Here is a 19,475-nt window from a genome sequence, read left to right on the forward strand (position 1 = left end):
TCAAAGGTATTTTAAAAAATTTACAACTTTTGTATTTTTTTCCTCCTGGGGATGAGGTTATTCAAACACATTCGAGTCAAAATGTACAAAACAACAACAACAAAGTGTTTTAACAATATTATTAAGGTGGAAGAACTGAACAAACTAAAACATACTGTAAAAATGAATGTGTATGTCTGTGGACAGATTTTGTCAGTTATTAATTATACTAAATTTAGTATATAAGGCTGCAGATTAACTTGGTTGTTTCAACAATGGTAGTTTTTGGACCTACAAGGGAAGTGACCCAAGAAATAAATATGCATGGAAACACACAAGGAACATGATTTATTCTCCATTCCATTCCACAGACTAGCAGTTCCCTCATTAGTAACTTGACAAATACCCTATGAGGAGTAAGTAAAATCACATGTATTTATTCAGTAAAAAATGTTCGTTGAGTTCAGCTGGCTTTCAAGGTTGAGATAGGGACCCCTCCTTACATGTATCAGAGAAGGAAACTCAACTGTAGGCCCCTTTGAGAACCATCTGCAGAGAAGCCACTAGCATTTCTTTAACCAGAGAATTATCTGTGTGCTGCTCACATGGCTCTCAGTGGACGTGGGAGCTCAAGGTTTGGAAAAATGTGATTATCACTTTCAAAAGAAAATATAGTGAGTTAGCAGCTCTTCCCATGCTGCACTGGTGACACTGCAGAATTCCCCGGACACAACCCTGTCTTGGCTCTTTATGTAAAAATGTTAGACTGGTTAAAACCACCCTGCATGCAGTATGGGGAAAGAATCAGAGGAGAAAGGCTAGAGCCAGGAAGAACAATTGGGAAACTCGTAGAAGGCCTGGAACAGGAAAGTGATAATAAAGAACCTGAGGGGTAGCCTTTCCTGAGTTTATGAACTTTGAGCAGAAATGCTGCCTTCCTGATGGCTGTGGACTGAGGCAGTATGGCTCTCCTTTCATCCCATCCTTCCTGAATCTCTAGGTCACTCTGGACATCTGAGCTCTTCACTGGGCTCTGGCCACCCAAAAACTAGCTCTATTAAGAAGGTTTCCCTTTTTTTGAGGGCAGTAATGACCTTTCCTTTGAAACTCAAAATGTCACTTTGAAGCTGTTACAAAAGCAATCCTCATAACTCACCCTGGTGAAGCAAACATAATTCCTGTCTTGCTAACAAAACACTGACTGTCAAGTCACTTTTTTGATAAATGATTCAATGGCAGGCTCTGCTACTAACTCTCTGTGTGTTCCAGAAAAATGATTCTGTTTCTTCATCTGTAAATGACATAGTAGGATCCAATGACCATATGGGAATTTCCAAGAGTATATGAAACAGAACTGAGGCTTCTTAATGCTAGCTCCAGTTTGATTCAGGGAGACTGCCATGATCCTATCACCAATACCTCCATCTGCCCCATGTCCCCTTTTCCCAGTCAACATGCCCTCTGAAAGGGAGCTCAAGGCTTTAGAAAAGGAAACAGAATATGAGGTCAGATGTCCAAGGATGATGGTCCTCTCTGATCTCTTTAGCAACAGTTCCCTATTTTCCTTTCCGTTGCCACTGTTTGAAATTCAGATTTTCAGAATCTTGCACCCACAATACTGCTTTAGCTATCCCAACATCCCCCAATGTCAGTCTCTCTCCCCTCCAAACTGTCTTTCCCATGGTCGCCAGACTGACCTCTTGGAAACCTACTTTTGATCATTCACTCACCTTTCTTCTAAAAAGGGTGGACTGAGTAGCCAATATGTGTCCGGTAGACACTGTGCTAAGTGCTAGGGGCACAAAGATGAGTAAGTTTCGAGCTCTGCCTGGGAGTGACATTTGGGCAGCAATCCAGATACATTAAGGGTGGAGCCCAGAGGAAATCACTAGGTTGGGTTTGGTCACAACTGTTAAAATTCTTCACTGTCTACAGGATTAAGTACAAGTTTCTTGGAAAATTTAAAGCACCAGAACTGACTTGAGTCTTACTTTCCAGTTCTGAGTTTCCATTCTTCATCAACTGTTGCTTGAAGTGAAAGCAAACCGTGTTTTACTTCCTATGTGTCCAGTATCTTATTCCTACGCCACTGCCCATTCCTTGCAAGCTTTACTAATCTTTCAAGGCTCCCCAATTCAAATCCCCCCAGCTTCCAAGCTAGAATCAAGTTTAGGGGAGCCTAAACTTCAGAGCAAGCTTCCTGTCCCTCTTATTTAGTATGAATCGCTTCCTCCCTGTGGAGACCCATTTTCTCCCCTAGTATCCCTGCTCCTTCAGGGCAGTGACCATGACTTACTCATCTTGGTCCACACTGTGCAGCAAGCTGCCTTGTATTGGCACCTAATAAAAGTTTATTAAATGACTGAACATGTTTTCCAAGTCTTCATTTTACTCTGGCATACCACAACAGAGAAAGTGTGCAGCCCCAAGCTCCCTTCAGAAATGTTCTCAGTACAGAAAGATGCACATCATTGAGGAAACCAGCTTCCCTCTTTTAGAATTTAAGTTTAAGCCGAGGTTAGTTTTTGACAAAGCTAAACCCAATTCAATTTATTTCTTCATTTTTCTTAAAATGCACAAATGCGACATGGTTTTAACAAGGGAGAAAGCATGCTATAGTAAACAGATTATGGGTTTTGGAATCAATCAGACATGGGTTCAGATTTCTTCACCTCTCCAAGCCTCAGCTTCTTTAAATCTATAAAGAGGGAATAAATGATTTCCCTTCAAGTTTTGTTGTGGTGATTAAGAGAAGTGTGTAAGCTGTCTAGGTTTCTACAATGCATACTCCTACTACTTTGAGTAATACCTATCACTTCTGTTTTGTACAAGCCTGTGGCTAAATAGGACTAGTTATTTATAGCTTACCTTACTTTAGAAAGGATTTACAATGCAAAGGGAACCCTTATACATTGCACATTGCTGACATTTAGTAAGAATATTAATAGTTCTCTCATACTCTTTCAGACATATATTTCCCTTCCTTAAATTATAGGGACTTTTAAATAAAAATAAAACAAAATTTAGCATAAATCACTAAATACCACTGATTTTTCAATGGAAAACAGGTTGATTCTGAAGATTATACAATTTCTTAAATGTCTCAATAAATAAAATAGAATGGCTGATTAGAAAATTGATAAAAAAGGTAGAAGAACAATGCAAGAAATTAATTAAGGTGGTGATTAAGTTTTCAACAGAAGCTAGTTTGAATGGAGATTCATTAGAAATTTAGCTGATATTCTCAGGAAAGCTTGAGTGCATTGAGATCTGGGGCACTGAGACAGTTCTCAAGGAGATCCATCCAAACAGATGGCCATTTGGGTCTGGGTAGGCTGGAATTATCTGGGTTACTGACACAACTGTCCACTTGTCTTTGCATGTGTAGACACAGACTTTGTGAAGGCACATGAGGTGGACAGAAAGCCTGGGCATTTCATTTGTAGCAAATGGGCACTTTGTAATGGAAAGCCTCAGATTTCCTCATAGAAACTCTCCAAACCCAGGAAGCATCAAAGCTCATAGTCAGGCTTTCCATACAAGCTTCCCAACCTTCCAGATCTTTCCAGTCAGCCCCATTAGCTACAACTCCCACCACACATCCACACCTTCCATCTGGTGTCCCTGACCTGCTTGGCCTTACTCCAATATGCCTACGGTTTCCACCTTCATGTACATGCTGTTTCTTATGTGTGGCAAACTCTTACTCAAACTTCAAGATCTTGCTGAAGTATCACCTTCTCTTTGAAGTCTTCTCTCTTATCCAAGGCATAATTAGTAACTCTCTTCTTCTTCTGATCTCCAACAGAATAAGGGATAGTGTGAGGGAATGAAAAGGGCAAATGTTCTACTGTCAAAAGGATTTGAATTTAAAACTGACTTTTGTACATACTAGCTGTGTGATCTTAGGTAAATTAGTTAATCTTCCTGAGGTGCAATCTCCTGATATTTAAAATAGAGACTAATTCCCTAAATTTATGGGGATCATCAGTGATATTGTATCACCATTGTTTGCCTGCTTATATTTCTCTTTGTGAGCTCCGTGGTATGAAAGTATAAAAAGTATACTTTTTATAAAAGTATAAAAAGTCTTTGCCTTTTTAATCACTTTGCTGCCCTACAAGGCACCTAGCACGGTACCTGGTGCTGTGCAGCACTCAATTTTTAAAAATTGATGAATAGTTCTGGAAAAGTAACTCAAGCACTGATAGGCTAATTAAAGCCCAAGTCCTTCTATGAAGTGCTCTCTGGTCATTCCCACATCCATTCATTTGAATCCCCAGAGCTCTTGTACACACTACTAATAAGGCTCTTGTCACAGCCTGCTTTATACATACTAATTGATTCTAAGATCCTCCAGGGTAGTAACCATGGCTTTCACTCTGAATCCCCAACATCTCACAATGCTCTGTGAATGCCATCTAATGATAAAGTTACTTAAAATATCCCATTCTCTTTCTCATTCCAAACAGCTTTCCTCTTCAGATTATGCTGAATTTACCCCAGGGTCCCAGAGACTGAGGCCTTTGTAACAATGACTTATTTCTGTAGTCCTTGTCCAAGGCTCAGAGTGAGTGGCGTCTCCTGACTTTCCCACCTCTACACAGAGCTGGCCTTTCTTCAGTGCACTTTCTTAATTGTCCTTTGCTTTCTACTTCAGGGCAAGAGTCTTCTCATTGATGTATTGTTCTCATGGGGACTTAGAAAACTTTGGTTTATTATTTCTTAATTCACAGGCTCATAGAGAATTATTGCTGGAAGGCACCTTAAAAAATCATTGAATCCGGGGACCTCAAATAGAGAACAATTCCCAATGTTGTGCTAGGCATGACTAATCAATCATAACACTTTTCCTGCTGAAGTTACATATGGCCTCAGAGTCATTTTCAACACAATATTCTAGTTAGAAACCATCAATTCATCGGTTCCCATAGGAGATGAAACTTGTTTGACATCCCTGATGTAGTTCAAAGCTGCTATTTTGCTAATGAGGTTCAAAGAGCAGTGGTGACTTAGTAATGAACTGAAACCAGAACCCAGGCTACCTGACTCTCATGACTTTCAGTCCGGGGTTTCCCTTTTCACATGATCACTGCTTCTCCTTCAACAGTCATTCAAGTCCTTGAATTTATATTCTATTCATTGGCTCATACCTAACTGTATTTAGCAATATGATTTAAAAAAAACACAACACAAGTTTTGGCCTTAACAAAAAGACATCTGGCTCTAACTGATGTTAGGAGCTCTTGAGGGGAAGGGCCTATGTTACACTTTGTATCTTTTACAAGTTCTAATCCTGAGTCTGGCACATGGTAGGTATTCAACAAAAATTCTCTGATGTATATCCAACTATATATATGAAATAAACAGGAAATCTATCCTTAAATTCTCACCAAGAATCAATGAAAAATCCTACCCCTTTGTACGGAAGCAGTATTTGTTTGAAAGGACTCCATGCATGATGACATACAGCCTCACTTTTTTTTTTTTTAAGAGTGACACCATGTTTAAATAAATTCCCATTTCACCTGAATGTTTTAGGGGAAAGTAAATTATTATGTCAATGACTGGGCTGCCCAGTGACACTTCTATTTCAAAATACAAAGGGCAGTGTTGTGGTTTAGGGCTCAAAACTTGTGAGCTTTTCTTCTCGTTTTTCATGGTGACATCTATTGACCTAAACTTGTGGTTCAGTGTGATGTTCACAGCCAAAATTATTAGAACAGAAAAGTAAAGGAAAGGAGATGAAGAGAAAGAGAACATGAAGGCAGAAGGTGGGGAAAGGTATTTTACAATATAGCAATAAGATACTAGTACTATGACTTAAAAATACTAAATTTAAAAAGCTTTACAACCCACAGCTAACATCATACTTAATAGGAAAGATTAAATGCTTTCCCCTTAAGGTCAGGAACAAGACAAGGATGAATGTTTTTGCGACTTCCATCCAACACTGGAAGTTCTAGACAAGACAATCAGTTATGATAAAGAAATAAAAGTCATCAAGATTGGAAAGAAAGAAGTAAAACTCTCTCTTTTTACCTATGACATGATCTTGTAGATAGAAAATCCTGAGGAATCTACCAAAAAGCTACTACAATTAATAAATGGATTCAGCAAGGTAGCAGGATAAAAGATTGATATACACAATAACTGTATTTCTATACACTTGCAGTGAACAATCCAAAAATAAACAGAAAACAATTCATGTGCAAAAGAATGAAATTGCAACCCTACTTCATATCGTATACAAAAACTAATTCAAAATGGATCAACCACCTAAATGTAAGAGCTAAAACTACAAAATTCTTAGAAGAAAATACGGGCATAAATCTTCATGGCCTTGGTTTTTTCGATATAATAACAAAAACACAAGTAACAAAAGAAAAAATAAGATAAATTGGTCTTTGTCAAAATTAAAAACTTTTGTGAATCAAATGACACTATCAAGAGAGACAACTCATAGAATGGGAGAAAATATTTGGAAAGCATATATTTGATAAGAGATTAATATCTGGAATATACAAAGAACTTCTACAACTCAACAACAACAAAGGAACCCGATTTTAAAAATGGGCAAAGGATCTGAATAGACATTTCTCCAAGGAAGATATACAAATGGTCAATAAGCACATGAAAAGATGTTCTATACCAATGGTCATTAGGGAAATAAAAATCATAACCACAATGAGATACCACATCAGACCAAACAGGATGACTATAAGCAGAAAGACATAATAACAAGTGTTGGTGAGGATGTAGAGAAACTGGAACCCTCATACACTGATGGTGGGAATGTAGAATGTTATAGCCACCTTGGAAAACAGTCTGGCAGTTCCCCAAAATGTTAAATATAGAACTATCATTATGACCCAGAAATTCCACTCCTAGGTATATTCCCAATGGAAATAAGAGTATACGTCTACCCAAAAATTTGTGCAAAAATATTTATAGCAACATTATCCATAACAGTCCCAAAGTGGAAACAATGCAAATGTCCATCACCTGATGAGTGGATAAATTAGATGAGGTATATCCATACAATGGAATATTGTTTGGCAATGAAAAGAAAAAAAGTATTTATTTATGCTACAACACAGAGGCACTTTGAGAACATTATGTAAAGTGAAAAAAACAGTCACAAAAGACCACATAGTATACAATTCCATTTATAGGAACTATCCAGAATGGGCAAATATATAGAGACAAAGTAGATTAGTAGTTGCCTAGGCTGGGTGGGGAGGGGCTGGGGTTGAGGGAGAGGGAAGTGACAGCTACAGATTTCTTTATGGGGTGATGAAATGTTCTAAAATTGACTGTGGTGATGGTTGCATAACTCTAAATTTCATTTGTTTACTTTCTTCTTTTCTATGTCTGTCACAACAATCCATGTATTCACTTAGGTGATCCATATGTATATTTCCATGACTATCCTGACTTTATAATACGTAAAGGACTAGACATATTTTATGATGAGCAGGTATCTTTTATGGAATCTATCCTTTTAGAATATTTAATTTAAAAGAAAAAAATTAAAGAAATAACATCAAAACTATTTTTTTCTTCCTCACTATAGTCATTACATCACCTTCATAACCCATCATTTCTGCTGACCACTAGCAGCTTTACTCCCAAAATTTATTTATCATAAATCTACTTCATCAGAAATTACATCACTGCATAGCAATACATTTATAACAGTGCTCTACAGTCCAGTAGCTCCATAATCTGTTTGTTAGCAACAGCTTAAATGTCAATTATAGTTAAATCCATGGCAAACGAGAGAATTTAATGTTTCGATTATTTTGTACCTACCCCTTTTGAATCAATCACTCCAGGTTTTGCATTAAACTTCACTGTCTTCAATCGGGCACGCTCCTTTCTTTCCACCCTAAAGAAAATGGAAAATAAAGAGTCTATCACATGGCAAGGCATTTATGATTAAGTTTCTTATCAAATGAAGAACACCTCTTCTTATCCTACAGCTCAAATAAAATGTGTTTTAAAATATTTCTCTTCTTTGTTCAGTATAAAAAGTCTTGGTATGATATCTCTAAGCTGCTAACACATTCCCTGCAATTTTTATGTTACATGTACTGAGAGTCACGTATTTGGAAGCAACAAAACCCCAATATTTGTTATTTAAATGCCTGAATCAATCAAAATCTACTTCAAGAAATCACAGTCCACATAGATGAATACCTAGGAAGCTAAGTAAGCTCTCATCTCCTAATATCTCCTCTCTTTTTGTTTCCCTTTTGTTCCCTTCCCTTTAGGAATACTGGGGTATTTATTTACCTTCACCTCAAAACCAAACATGTTACAGATAATCTTGAACTTTTCCTTTGCCCCAATGTCCTTCCACTGCCATCTCTGCAGTTTTCATTATTTCACCTTCATTCATTCACCAAACACTTATTGAATGCCTACCCTGTATCAAGTAAGGTGCTGGGGGACAAAGAAAAAAGAAATTAAAAAGCACGACTTTAATGAACACACAATAATGTGTTCTTGGCAGGGACAGAGGGATAAAATGACAGATATTGCTGCACAAAAGACTGCTGATAGCAATATGGGCACATTTATCTCATTGGAGGAAGATAAAGAGGGGGTGGAAAGCAATGGAGTGGGCTTCCTGGAGGAGGTGTCAATTTATGTGAGACTTAAATGGTGAGAAAGAGCTTGTCAGTGGGAAAAGTTTAGGGAGAATCTCCCAGACAGGAGGAACAACATGTACCATGACCCGAGGATATGATCAAGCTAAAGATTGCAGGAAGATTCTGGTACAGGGTACATACAGCACAGGGACATGAGGCTGAAGAGGTGGTGAGACCTCCTTATAAAGGGTATCTGTCTACTCTGAGGACATGGGGTTTTCCTTTGGGGAATCCTCATGATTTACTGGAGGCTATAAATCTGAGAAGTGATAGACATTAGCATTTTAAATACATGACTCTGCGGGAGGAGGAAGATAGATTGGAGGAGGGAAAGAACAGTGGGAAGCAGGAGGCCTATTTAGAAGCTACTGCCATAATCCAGGCAAGAAATGATGAGAAGTGATAATGAGGTGGAGGAGAGGGAAGGTTTGGAGAAATATTAATAACATAAAGTTGGCAGGACTTGTGCCTATTTGAAGGATGGGGCTGAAAAGAGGTAAGAGAAGTTAGATACTTCTGATTCTTTTTTGAGCCTCTCTAATTAGACATGATCATTCTTTCCTCTAAGCCCCATGACATTTATTTGTATGTCTCTATTGGTGTTATCTCGTTTCCTTGTGTCTTGTTTATTTTTGAGTTGCGCATACAAGGCTGTATGTTCCTTGAGGGCAAGTCCACATATCACTCAGTGTATTATAGCAAGTCCTCAATAAATAACAGTTGAACTAAAATCATATTCATTGCATTGTTTTAGCATCATTTTTTTTGTTTAAATATGGCTAGCTCTAATTTCAAAAATGGGGAAAGAAAAAGGAGAGGTAAAAACCCTGAATCTACAGAAACTTAATGGCTTATGAAATCTAAGCTGTTCATAGATCAATAATGAACAACATACTCCTCTTTAACTTAGCGTTCTTTTGTGTTTCCAGCTGAAATGCACTGAAGATCAGGGTTTCTATAGTTACAGAATGGAGTTTCAGAATATATTTATTTCAGTGTGAGAGTAGAATATTTGAGTGGAAACAGATGAAGAAAATTCTTCAAATCTAACCTCAGATATGAAAGCAATATGCTCCACTAAGAGTTTCTACTTGCACCCAACATACAACAGTTAGGAGGAGATCAAGGAAGACTTCAGATAAGGTAGACTGCCAAGTGGAAAGATGCTCACTGAGAAAATGCCTACTCTGAGCTACTTCAGCTTTTCTCAGTTTTAATCCAAGTGCAAATGCTAATTCATATTCATCTCTGCCCTGACCTTATCCTGGCTTCTTTGCATTAACCAGCCTAATTATGGGAACACTAGTACATCGGATGACGCCAAAATGACTGTAACATGCAGAGAATATATGGTTATTTGATTAGGCTATGCAAATAAATTCTGCATAAAGTGACAGAACTCACATGGGCCCCAAACATAAATAATATTAGGCTGAACTCAATATTCTAAGAATTGCTTAGAGCATTCTAACTTTTCCCCCATGGTTTCTAAGTTCATCCCTTTCATATTTCTTAAAAAATGTTTCTATTAGGCCATTTTAGTGGTTCATCACTTAAATCTCAAACGGGTTGCAAAGACTAAGTCAGATGGACAGACAGACACACACAAACAAACCTAATGTTTGCTATCGTTTATTACTAATCTTCAAACAAGCAATAAAAAAAGTAAAAAAAAAAATTAAGTCTTACTATATAGGTGACAGATTTTGGTTCACTCAAGAAGGAAGTCAGACAAAGGATTAATCTCCAAAATATACAAGCAGCTCACGCAGCTCAATACCAAAAGAATAAACAACCCAATCCAAAAATGTGCAGAAGACCTAAATAGACATTTCTTCAAAGAAGACATACAGATGGCCAACAAACACATGAAAAGATGCTCAATATCACTAATGATTAGAGAAATGCAAATCAAACCCACAATGAGGTATCACTTCACACCAGTCAGAATGGCCATCATCAAAAAAATCTACAAACAGTAAATGCTCCAGAGTTTGTGAAGAAAAGGGAACCCTCTTGCACTGTTGGTGGGAATGTAAATTGATATAGCCACTATGGAGAACAGCATGGAAGTTCCTTAGAAAACTAAAAATAGAACTACCATATGACCCAGCAATCCCACTACTGGGCATATACCCTGAGAAAACCATAATTCAAAAAGAGTCATGTACCACAATGTTCACTGCAGCACTATTTACAATAGCCAGGATATGGAAACAACCTAAATGTCCACTGACAGATGAATGGATAAAGAAGATGTGGCACATATATACAATGGAATATTACTCAGCTATAAAAAGGAACAAAATTGAGTTATTTGTAGTGAAGTGGAAGGACCTAGAGTCTGTCATACAGAGTGAAGCAAGTCAGAAAGAGAAAAATAAATACCGTATGCTAACGCATATATATGGAACCTAGAAAATTGGTACTGATGAACCTAGTAGTAGGGTAGGAATGAAGATGCAGATGTTGAGAACGGACCTGAGGACACAACAGGGGAAGGCGAGGCTGGGATGTAGTGAGAGAGTAGCACTGACATATATACACTACCAAACGTAAAATAGATAGCTAGTGGGAAGCAGCCACATAGCACAGGGAGATCAGCTCGGTGCTTTGTGATGACCTAGAGGGGTGGGATAGGGAGGGTGGGAGGGAGGCTCAAGAGAGAGGGGATATGGGAATATACGTATGCATATGGCTGATTCACTTTGTTGTACAGCGAAACTAACACAACATTGTAAAGCAATTATACTCCAATAAAGATGTATAAAAAAAAAAGGAAGTCAGAAAGTTGTGACTTCTACTTGGGTTGAAAGTTTCTTGAATGATAATGATGATGATGATATAAGTGGTAGCTGAAGTTTTAACATATAATTATTAATGAAAAATTCCTTCACATTTACATCATCTCATTTGGCCCCGACATAAGCAAGTGTGGTATTCTCAACCCCATTTTATGGCTGGGAAAGCTAAGACTTGAAGCTTGCCGAATTAGAAAGTGGTAGAAATAGGGGCTGAACACACATCTTTTAACAGCTAACTTCAGTGTCTGGCCACATCCACTCTGTTTGGGAAGCAACACTTAAGGACCTTCCATGCCTCCCATATCCAATGGGTTACAACAAACGAGATTTTAGATGGTCACCCACAATTTTAAGACCAATATAGTTCCTTAGACGTCTGGGCTGAGTTTCTCACAAATGACAGCCATCCCCCTTCCTTGCATCCCAAATCCCAAATGTCCTGAATTAAATAAACCATAACCAAACTCAAGCAAAGAGTCACTGAGATAATACCTGTTATGACAGGCTCGCCTCAAAACTCAGAATAAATTTGCTTTTAACACTGAAATTCAGGTTAGCTAGATGTCTATTTGCAATGTTACATCAGAAACATTGGACTGATCTCTCTCAGCGGTCTTTACATTCACTGCATCCCCAACAATAGTTGTGTTTTTCTATCCCAGAGGCTCATGTCGATTGCCTCTTGGGGATCTCTGCAAACCCTTCTCATGGGTAGCAGGGGATGTGGCTCATCTTTTTTCTTCACTTGCCTCAACCCTGTCCTTTCTCCTAGTGCTTCTTGGGATACATGTGGATAGTTTATTGCCAAGATCAGTTAGGGTGGAGAAATAGGGCCCTACATAATGCTATGTTGTTTCGAACATCAAAAGCTCAAACTCTGAAGAAAGGAAAACATATATCATTTGAGTAAGCACAGAAGTATTAGAAGCTATGCTAAACTTTACCTGTATTATCTATAATCTGTACAGTGATCCAGGGCTTAAGATGGAGCTGGGCATATAGGAGGTGCTTAATCTTTGTTGGTAAATGAATGAATGAATCATCAAGGAGGCTACTGGTTCTTGACCTGGGTGTGAAAACCAAGGCTCAGAGAGTTGAAGTGACTTGCCCAAACAACCAGTGTTTCTGATTAAAAAGTTGTTGACCATTTTATGACTTTTTATTGTACTTGGTAGGAATCTATGCAAAAGTTTAGTATTACCTTATTTAGTTATTTTACTGAGACTCCTTTAGCAGAAACACACGATGTTAAGACCCATAGATCTTTACCTAAGGGAATGGTGGGTCACCTGTGTAGAAAGACTGAATTGCGATGAAAGGACTGACACACTTCTCTCACACGCAAGAGGCAAGCAATTAATTAGATTATTTAAGCAGAAATAATCCTCTCCGCCCTGGTTTGGTCACTGACCAAAACACTGAAAACATAAACTGGATGGCAAAACTTGAGCAATCAATTCTGACACCTAGCGTCTCCAGAGAATACCACATGGTCATGCTTTAATGAGCCCAACTGTCTTCCTCTGCCTTCTCACCCATCTCCCATCTGGCGTTTTCAGGTTCCCGCCAAACAAACAATGAGGGCAGGCTTGGAGCAATGGATGGTGGGAACATCATTTGGTGCTGGGTATCCCTTTGCCTGTGCTCCGTAAGGCCCTGTTGCAAGGAGAATTGAAATGCCATATAGGTTACCGGCCACAGGCTTGCAGGGAAGCTAAGTGAGTAAACCCTTATGCAATGCTAGCTGCAAGCTGTCATCTGAGAGCCCAGGTGACAGTCACTGTGGGGTAATGAATAGAGACTTGGATTAAGAGACAGTGGAACAAATCCTAGTTTGGCCCCTCAGAAACTATGTAATCTCAGAAAAGAGATTCTGTGCTAAAAGCCCAGGTTTTGAAGTCTCACAAGTCTGGGTTGGAATTCTGCATCTGCCACTTATTAGCTCTATGACTTAGGGCAGGTCACTCAACCTCTTAGGATCTCAGGTTTCATGTTGGTGAAATTAGGATATTAACACAGACTTGAAAAATTATGGTGAATTTATTTTTAAAGATTTTTTTTTATTTAATTAATTTATTTTTGGCTGTGTTGGGTCTTCGTTGCTGTGTGCGGGCTTTCTCTAGTTGCGGCGAGTGGGGGCTACTCTTTGTTGCGGTGCACAGACTTCTCATTGTGGTGGCTTTTCTTGTTGCAGAGCATGGGCTCTAGGTGCGCGGGCTTCAGTATTTGCGGCACGCAGGCTCAGTAGTTGTGGCACACGGGCTTAGTTGCTCCGCGGCATGTGGGATCTTCCTGGGACCAGGGATCGAACCCGTGTCCCCTGCATTGGCAGGCGGATTCTTAACCACTGCGTCACCAGGGAAGTCCCTATGGTGAATATTAAATAATACAAAGAATTGGTTAGTATAGTATTTAAAATGTAGTAAGAACTCCTTAATTGTCAAGGGCTTCCTCCAGTATACCCTTGGGGTAGTGAAAAGCCATCTGGTCTGGCTACAGAGAGAACTGGGTTCAGCCAGCGGCTGACTGTGCATTCTTGGGCAAGTTACTTGACTTCTCTGATCTTCAGTTTCCTTATGAAGCTTTTGTAAAGATTAAAGAAAATCTTGTATTTGAAAGCAACTGGCACAATACATACTCTATCATCAGATGGAATTCATTCCTCTGCTGCCCTTTCACTTCCCTTGATACCTGCTATGGACTAAATGTTTGTGTCCACATAAAATTCATATGTTGAAGCCCTAATCCCTAGTGTGGTGGTCTCTGGTGGTGAGGTATTGGGAGGTAATTAGGTTATGAGGGTGGAGTCCTCATGAATCAAATTAGTGGCCAAAATGAAGAAATATGAGAGAAAAGATCTTTCTCTCTCTGCCATATGAGGAAAAAGCAATAAGTCCATCTGCAAACCAGGAAGAGGGCCCTCTCTGAGAACTCGATCAGCCAGTGCCTTATTTTGGACTCCAGAACTGCAAAAAATAAATGTCTGTTGTATAAGTCACCCAGTGAATGGTATTCTGTAATAGCAGCCTGAACTAAGACAGCACCTTTATTTACAATATAGCCCTCACCACAGTGTAGCTGTGCCATAGTTACATGTTGGTCCTACAAATACTGGGCTCTAGGCAGTGACTGGATGATAGCACCTGGCACACAGAAGCTGCTCAAGCAGTGCTTGATGAATTGCATTTTGTCAATCCTTATTTTTATAATGGTGGGAGGCAGGATTGCATATGAGTTAAGAGCGTTATAGCCTGGAATAAAATCCCAGTTATGCCATTTATTAGCTGGGCAGTATAGGCAAGTAAATTAATCTCTCTCTGCTTCAAACTCCTGGTTTGTAAAATGAGGCTAATTATATTACCTTCCCCATAGGGTTCTAATGAGGTTTAAATAAGTTAATTGTAAAGGGCTTAGAACAGTGTCTAGCATGCTCTAGGAGCATTTATTTAAATAAAATTTATTTACCAACTTCTAAAAAGAAGGAGGGAAAAGGCAATGATTTTCATACTCATCTTACGACTTCATAGGGATGATTAAATAGAATCATCAAGAGAGAAACATTTTTGTAAAGGGTGAAGTCATAAGGGATGTTATCCATTATGAGGTTTTTCCAGACCAGCTCTATGAGCTGAACTATACTCATAAAAGGGGGTAGAGAGGAATTAAGGATAACCCTAATCTAATAATAAGTCATACTGATACCAGTAACCATTTATTCTGAGCTATAGTTATAAGATGCTGAATGCAGTATAAAATAAGAGTGCCTCCTTTAGAAGTTAAACATTAAAGAGCAGCCCTAGGGAAGGCTCATGATATATTTTATTTTATTTTTTGTAATTTTTTTAAAGGAATTTTTTCTTTCTTAATATTTATTTATTTTTGGCTGCATTGGGTCTTTGTTTTTGGGTCTTTGTTGCTGCACTCTGACTTTCTCCAGTTGTGGAGAGCAGGGGCTACTCTTTGCTGTGGTGCGCGGGCTTCACACTGCTGTGGCTTCTCTTGTGGAGCACAGGCTCTAGGTGCGTGGGCTTCAGTATTTGTGGCACGTCAGCTCATGCGCTCTAGAGCGCAGGCTCAGTAGTTGTGGTGCACGGGCTTAGTTGTTCTGCGGCATGTGGGAGTTTCCCAGACAAGGGATTGAACCCGTGTCCCCTGCACTGGCAGGCAGATTCTTTTTTTTTAATTAATTAATTTTTGGCTGCCTTGGGTCTTTGTTGCTGTGCGCCGGCTTTTCTCTAGTTGTGGCGAGCGGGGGCTACTCTTCATTGTGGTGCGCGGGCTTCTCATTGCAGTGGCTTCTCTTGTTGCGGAGCACAGGCTCTAGGCACACGGGCTTCAGTAGCTGTGGCACGCAGGCTCAGTAGCTGTGGCTCGCGGGCTCTAGAGCGCAGGCTCAGTAGTTGTGGCACACGGCCTTAGTTGCTCCGCAGCATGTGGGATCTTCCCAGACCAGGGCTCAAACCCATGTCCCCTATATTGGCATGCGTATTCTTAACCACTGCGCCACCAGGGAAGCCCTCATGACAGATTTTAAACTGCATTAAAATAAGTGCACAAGAATGCTTTGTGGGGTGTGATTATAAGTGATTTTTTTTTTTTTTTTTTTGCAGTACGTGGGCCTCTCACTATTGTGGCCTCTCCTGTTGTGGAGCACAGGCTCCAGACGTGCAGGCTCAGCGGCCATGGCTCACGGGCCCAGCCGCTCCGCGGCATGTGGGATCTTCCCGGACCGGGGCATGAACCCGTGTCCCCTGCATCGGCAGGCGGACTCTCAACCACTGCGCCACCAGGGAAGCCCTATTAGTGATTTTTATTTCTTCTTTATACTTTTCTAAATGTTTCCTTTTATTTTTTCAATGAAATGTGTTACTTTTATAAACACATAAAACAATAATAGTAACATTTTTGGAAAGAGTTAAAATCCTGAGGAGAAAATTTGACAGAGATTCATTTACAGCTATACACACACACACACACAAGATGGCGGGTGGGCTACTGTACCCTTCATGAGAGAGAATACAAACATCAACATTAGAGTCACTAGACAAACTTCTTCTCCAGGCCAGCCGTAGCATGGCTGTTACGATGGCCTTCATCCAAAATAGGAGAGCGAGCCAGTTCAAGAATGACCACCAGCAGGCAGAAAACTACCCCAGGAGGACTAGCACTGAGAATGTTCCTTAGGGGGGAAATGATGTGCAACTGAACAAATGAAGGACTATTGACAAGACTGACTAGAATCAAAGAACCTCAGCGTTGGAAAGTGGCTGTAAATCCTATAGTTCAACTGTCCCACCCAACGTTTGATTCCCTTTTATAATACTTCCTGCCACTGAATCTTCTATTATCAGAATCACCTGGAGAAACTTACATACCAATACAGATCTCCAGGACCCACTCCAGATGGACTGAATCAGAATCACTGTGTGTGGGGGGGAGGGGCATATCTAAGTCTTCGCAATGTACCTTTGGTAGGAAAACCATTGTTCTAGGTCACTGTTTTCCCAGGTAATCCATATCATCTCTAGTCAGCTCCAACTAATAAAAGGATTTTTTTAAAAATGAGTTGAAATCTATTCCCACACAGCTTTCCTTCTCCACCCCATTTCTACCCTTGGGGCCATATTCAATAAGATGGCACCTTCTTCTACAGAACAGCTCCTCAGACAGCTCTGACTAATCACATCAAAGCAAACCAAAATGCATATTGCCTTGACATTTTCTTTTTAAATAAATGGAAATGGAGAAACACAGAATATATACTAGCCCTCACAGTTACTGCTTTGAATTCAGAAAACACTGCAAACTACAAACTCAGAACATCCTCTCAAAGCAATGTCAGGCAACTATGCAGGAGCCCAGAGGTTTAAAGAACTGTCTGCTCATGGGAGATTCATAGGCATAGGCTTAGAGGGTGGGAGGGAGCAGCTGCAGAAGAGTCAGCCTGCTGCCCTCTCCCTACATTCACCCTAGGCTATGTGGCCCCAGGCAGAGAAAAATGGGGGACCGGTCTTCTCTGGGGTGCAAATGCCCCACAGAGTTATTTCTGGCTAATGTCATCTTCCCACTATGGCTGGTGCTAGCTCAGTCACTGGGTCACTGTGCATGCGGCAGCACTTGAATACTCAGCTTCATGAGGATTTTTTTTTTTTTTTTGCGGTACGCGGGCCTCTCACTGTTGCGGCCTCTTCCACTGCGGAGCACAGGCTCCGGACGCGCAGGCTCAGCGGCCATGGCTCACGGGCCCAGCCGCTCCGTGGCATGTGGGATCTTCCCGGACCGGGGCACGAACCCGTGTCCCCTGCATCGGCAGGCGGACTCTCAACCACTGCGCCAACAGGGAAGCCCCATGAGGATTTTTTACATAGGTATTTGGGGTGTTTGCATATGAGGAGGGGAGCCCTTTGTAGCTCGAGAAAAGTTAGTGACTGCTTTGAATAAGCATTATTCCTGACTTTGACTTCATACCATATCTCTTTTCTAGGGCGCAGATAATTTGTTTCTCAGACAATATCTTAGTGCCAGAAGGACAGTCACGGGAAGGAAAGTTCCCTTCTAGTGGTAATGGTCAGAAACCGCTGGGACAGATGAAGGACGTGGCTGTTCTGAAGCCTATTCCTGCCTTTCAAAAGCAGAGTCGAAGAAATGCTTAGAAGAGAAAGAACGTGATAGTCTTTACTTGGGAATTATATACACAACTGATTATCTGAGTGAAAGTAGGGAGTGCTAGGTGGGGTGGGGGGCAAGAGTAACTAACGCTATAAAAAACAGCTGTAAACCCACTCTTTGGACCTCACCAGATGTTTGACAGCTCTTATCCCGAGTATCTGATTTTGTTTATTTCCCCAATGGAACTGTCATTTTATTTTTTTTAATTCAAGCATACTTGATTTACAATGTTGTGTTAATTTCTGCTGTACAGCAAAGTGATTCAGTTAAACATACATACATTCTTTTATATTCTTTTCCATTATGGTTTATCACAGGATACTGAATAAAGTTCTCTGTGCTATGCAGTAGGACCTTGTTGTTTATTCCCAAGTATCTGATTTTGAAATGGAGGTTTTTAGTCTTTTCCCATCAATATCTGGAAGTACTACACAGCCAGGACATGAGCTAACAGTCTACTTTACTTGGCTTTCACCTGGCCTTTCTATAAACTTATCCAGTAAACTGTGAACCTCTGAAGTAACCCCTCTGAGTCTGTCAGTATACAAGCTGATAAGCGTAATCTTGAACACACGAAAGCTGCTAAGTTTTAGGAGGCAGAATAAGCAGATCCTCTTTCTTCCTTTATCACAGTTGGCACTTTTGGTAAAACCCTAACATGAGAAGCGTGAGAATATTTCATTTGTGTCACCTGCCATCACTGACAATTTCCCCGCAGACTGACTATCCTACTCAAAGAGATATTTTGTGAACAGTCTGCCACATCTTCATCTTCCCTCACCTCCACTCCCTGGAGAGCTGAGCAGCAAATCCTCTGAAACAAAAAAGGCATTCTTACCTCCGCTTGCTGGGGATGACCCCCATCTCCTCACTGTCGCCCTCCAGCGTGACTCTCCTGGCTTGCCACCACTCATCATCAGAGGCGTTGATAACGTGGAGAATGTCTCCATATTTAAAACTAAGTCCTTGACTTGGCAGCCCACTGTCCTTGCTCTTGTCGTAGTCAAACATGGCTCTGGAGGAAATGACAAGACAGAGAACATTGTTAGGAATCTCTGGCAGCACAGATCTAGGATTCACCATTCTGACTGTTCATTCCTGCCCTGAGAACTCATTGCCCATTGGATACCAACTCCCAGGACTAACCCCTGGAATTGCAGTCAACATTCCCACTGCTTTGGTCACAAATCACGATTAGTTCTTACTTCTCCCAGGAGGTTGCGAGGCAGGTTAGTACTCTCTCACTACAATCAACTTTTACAAATCACTAGAAAGGAAGAATGAAGAGAACCATGGCATCTTTCTGAATGCAGCATGGTAACAACTTCCATGTCCTCCCACAGGGGACTGGGACCCTTCCACTCAC

At 40.3% G+C, this 19,475-nt stretch overlaps 1 protein-coding gene across 2 annotated transcripts in view; it reads right to left on the minus strand.

The window, feature by feature from the left end:
• The window catches only part of DLG2 (discs large MAGUK scaffold protein 2), a 783,758-nt gene that overhangs the window by 52,764 nt on the left and 711,519 nt on the right, over positions 1-19,475 (minus strand). For both annotated transcript variants that reach the window (XM_024763574.1, XM_024763575.1), the window contains 2 exons: positions 18,948-19,124; positions 7,795-7,870 (listed from right to left, as the gene is read on the minus strand). In XM_024763574.1, coding sequence (XP_024619342.1) covers positions 7,795-7,870; positions 18,948-19,124 — 253 coding nt within the window. The remainder of the gene's footprint in view (positions 1-7,794; positions 7,871-18,947; positions 19,125-19,475) is intronic.

The sequence above is a fragment of the Neophocaena asiaeorientalis genome, unplaced genomic scaffold (assembly GCF_003031525.2).
Source record: "Neophocaena asiaeorientalis asiaeorientalis breed wild unplaced genomic scaffold, Neophocaena_asiaeorientalis_V1.1 scaffold23, whole genome shotgun sequence".
Classification (NCBI taxonomy): Eukaryota; Metazoa; Chordata; class Mammalia; order Artiodactyla; family Phocoenidae; genus Neophocaena; species Neophocaena asiaeorientalis.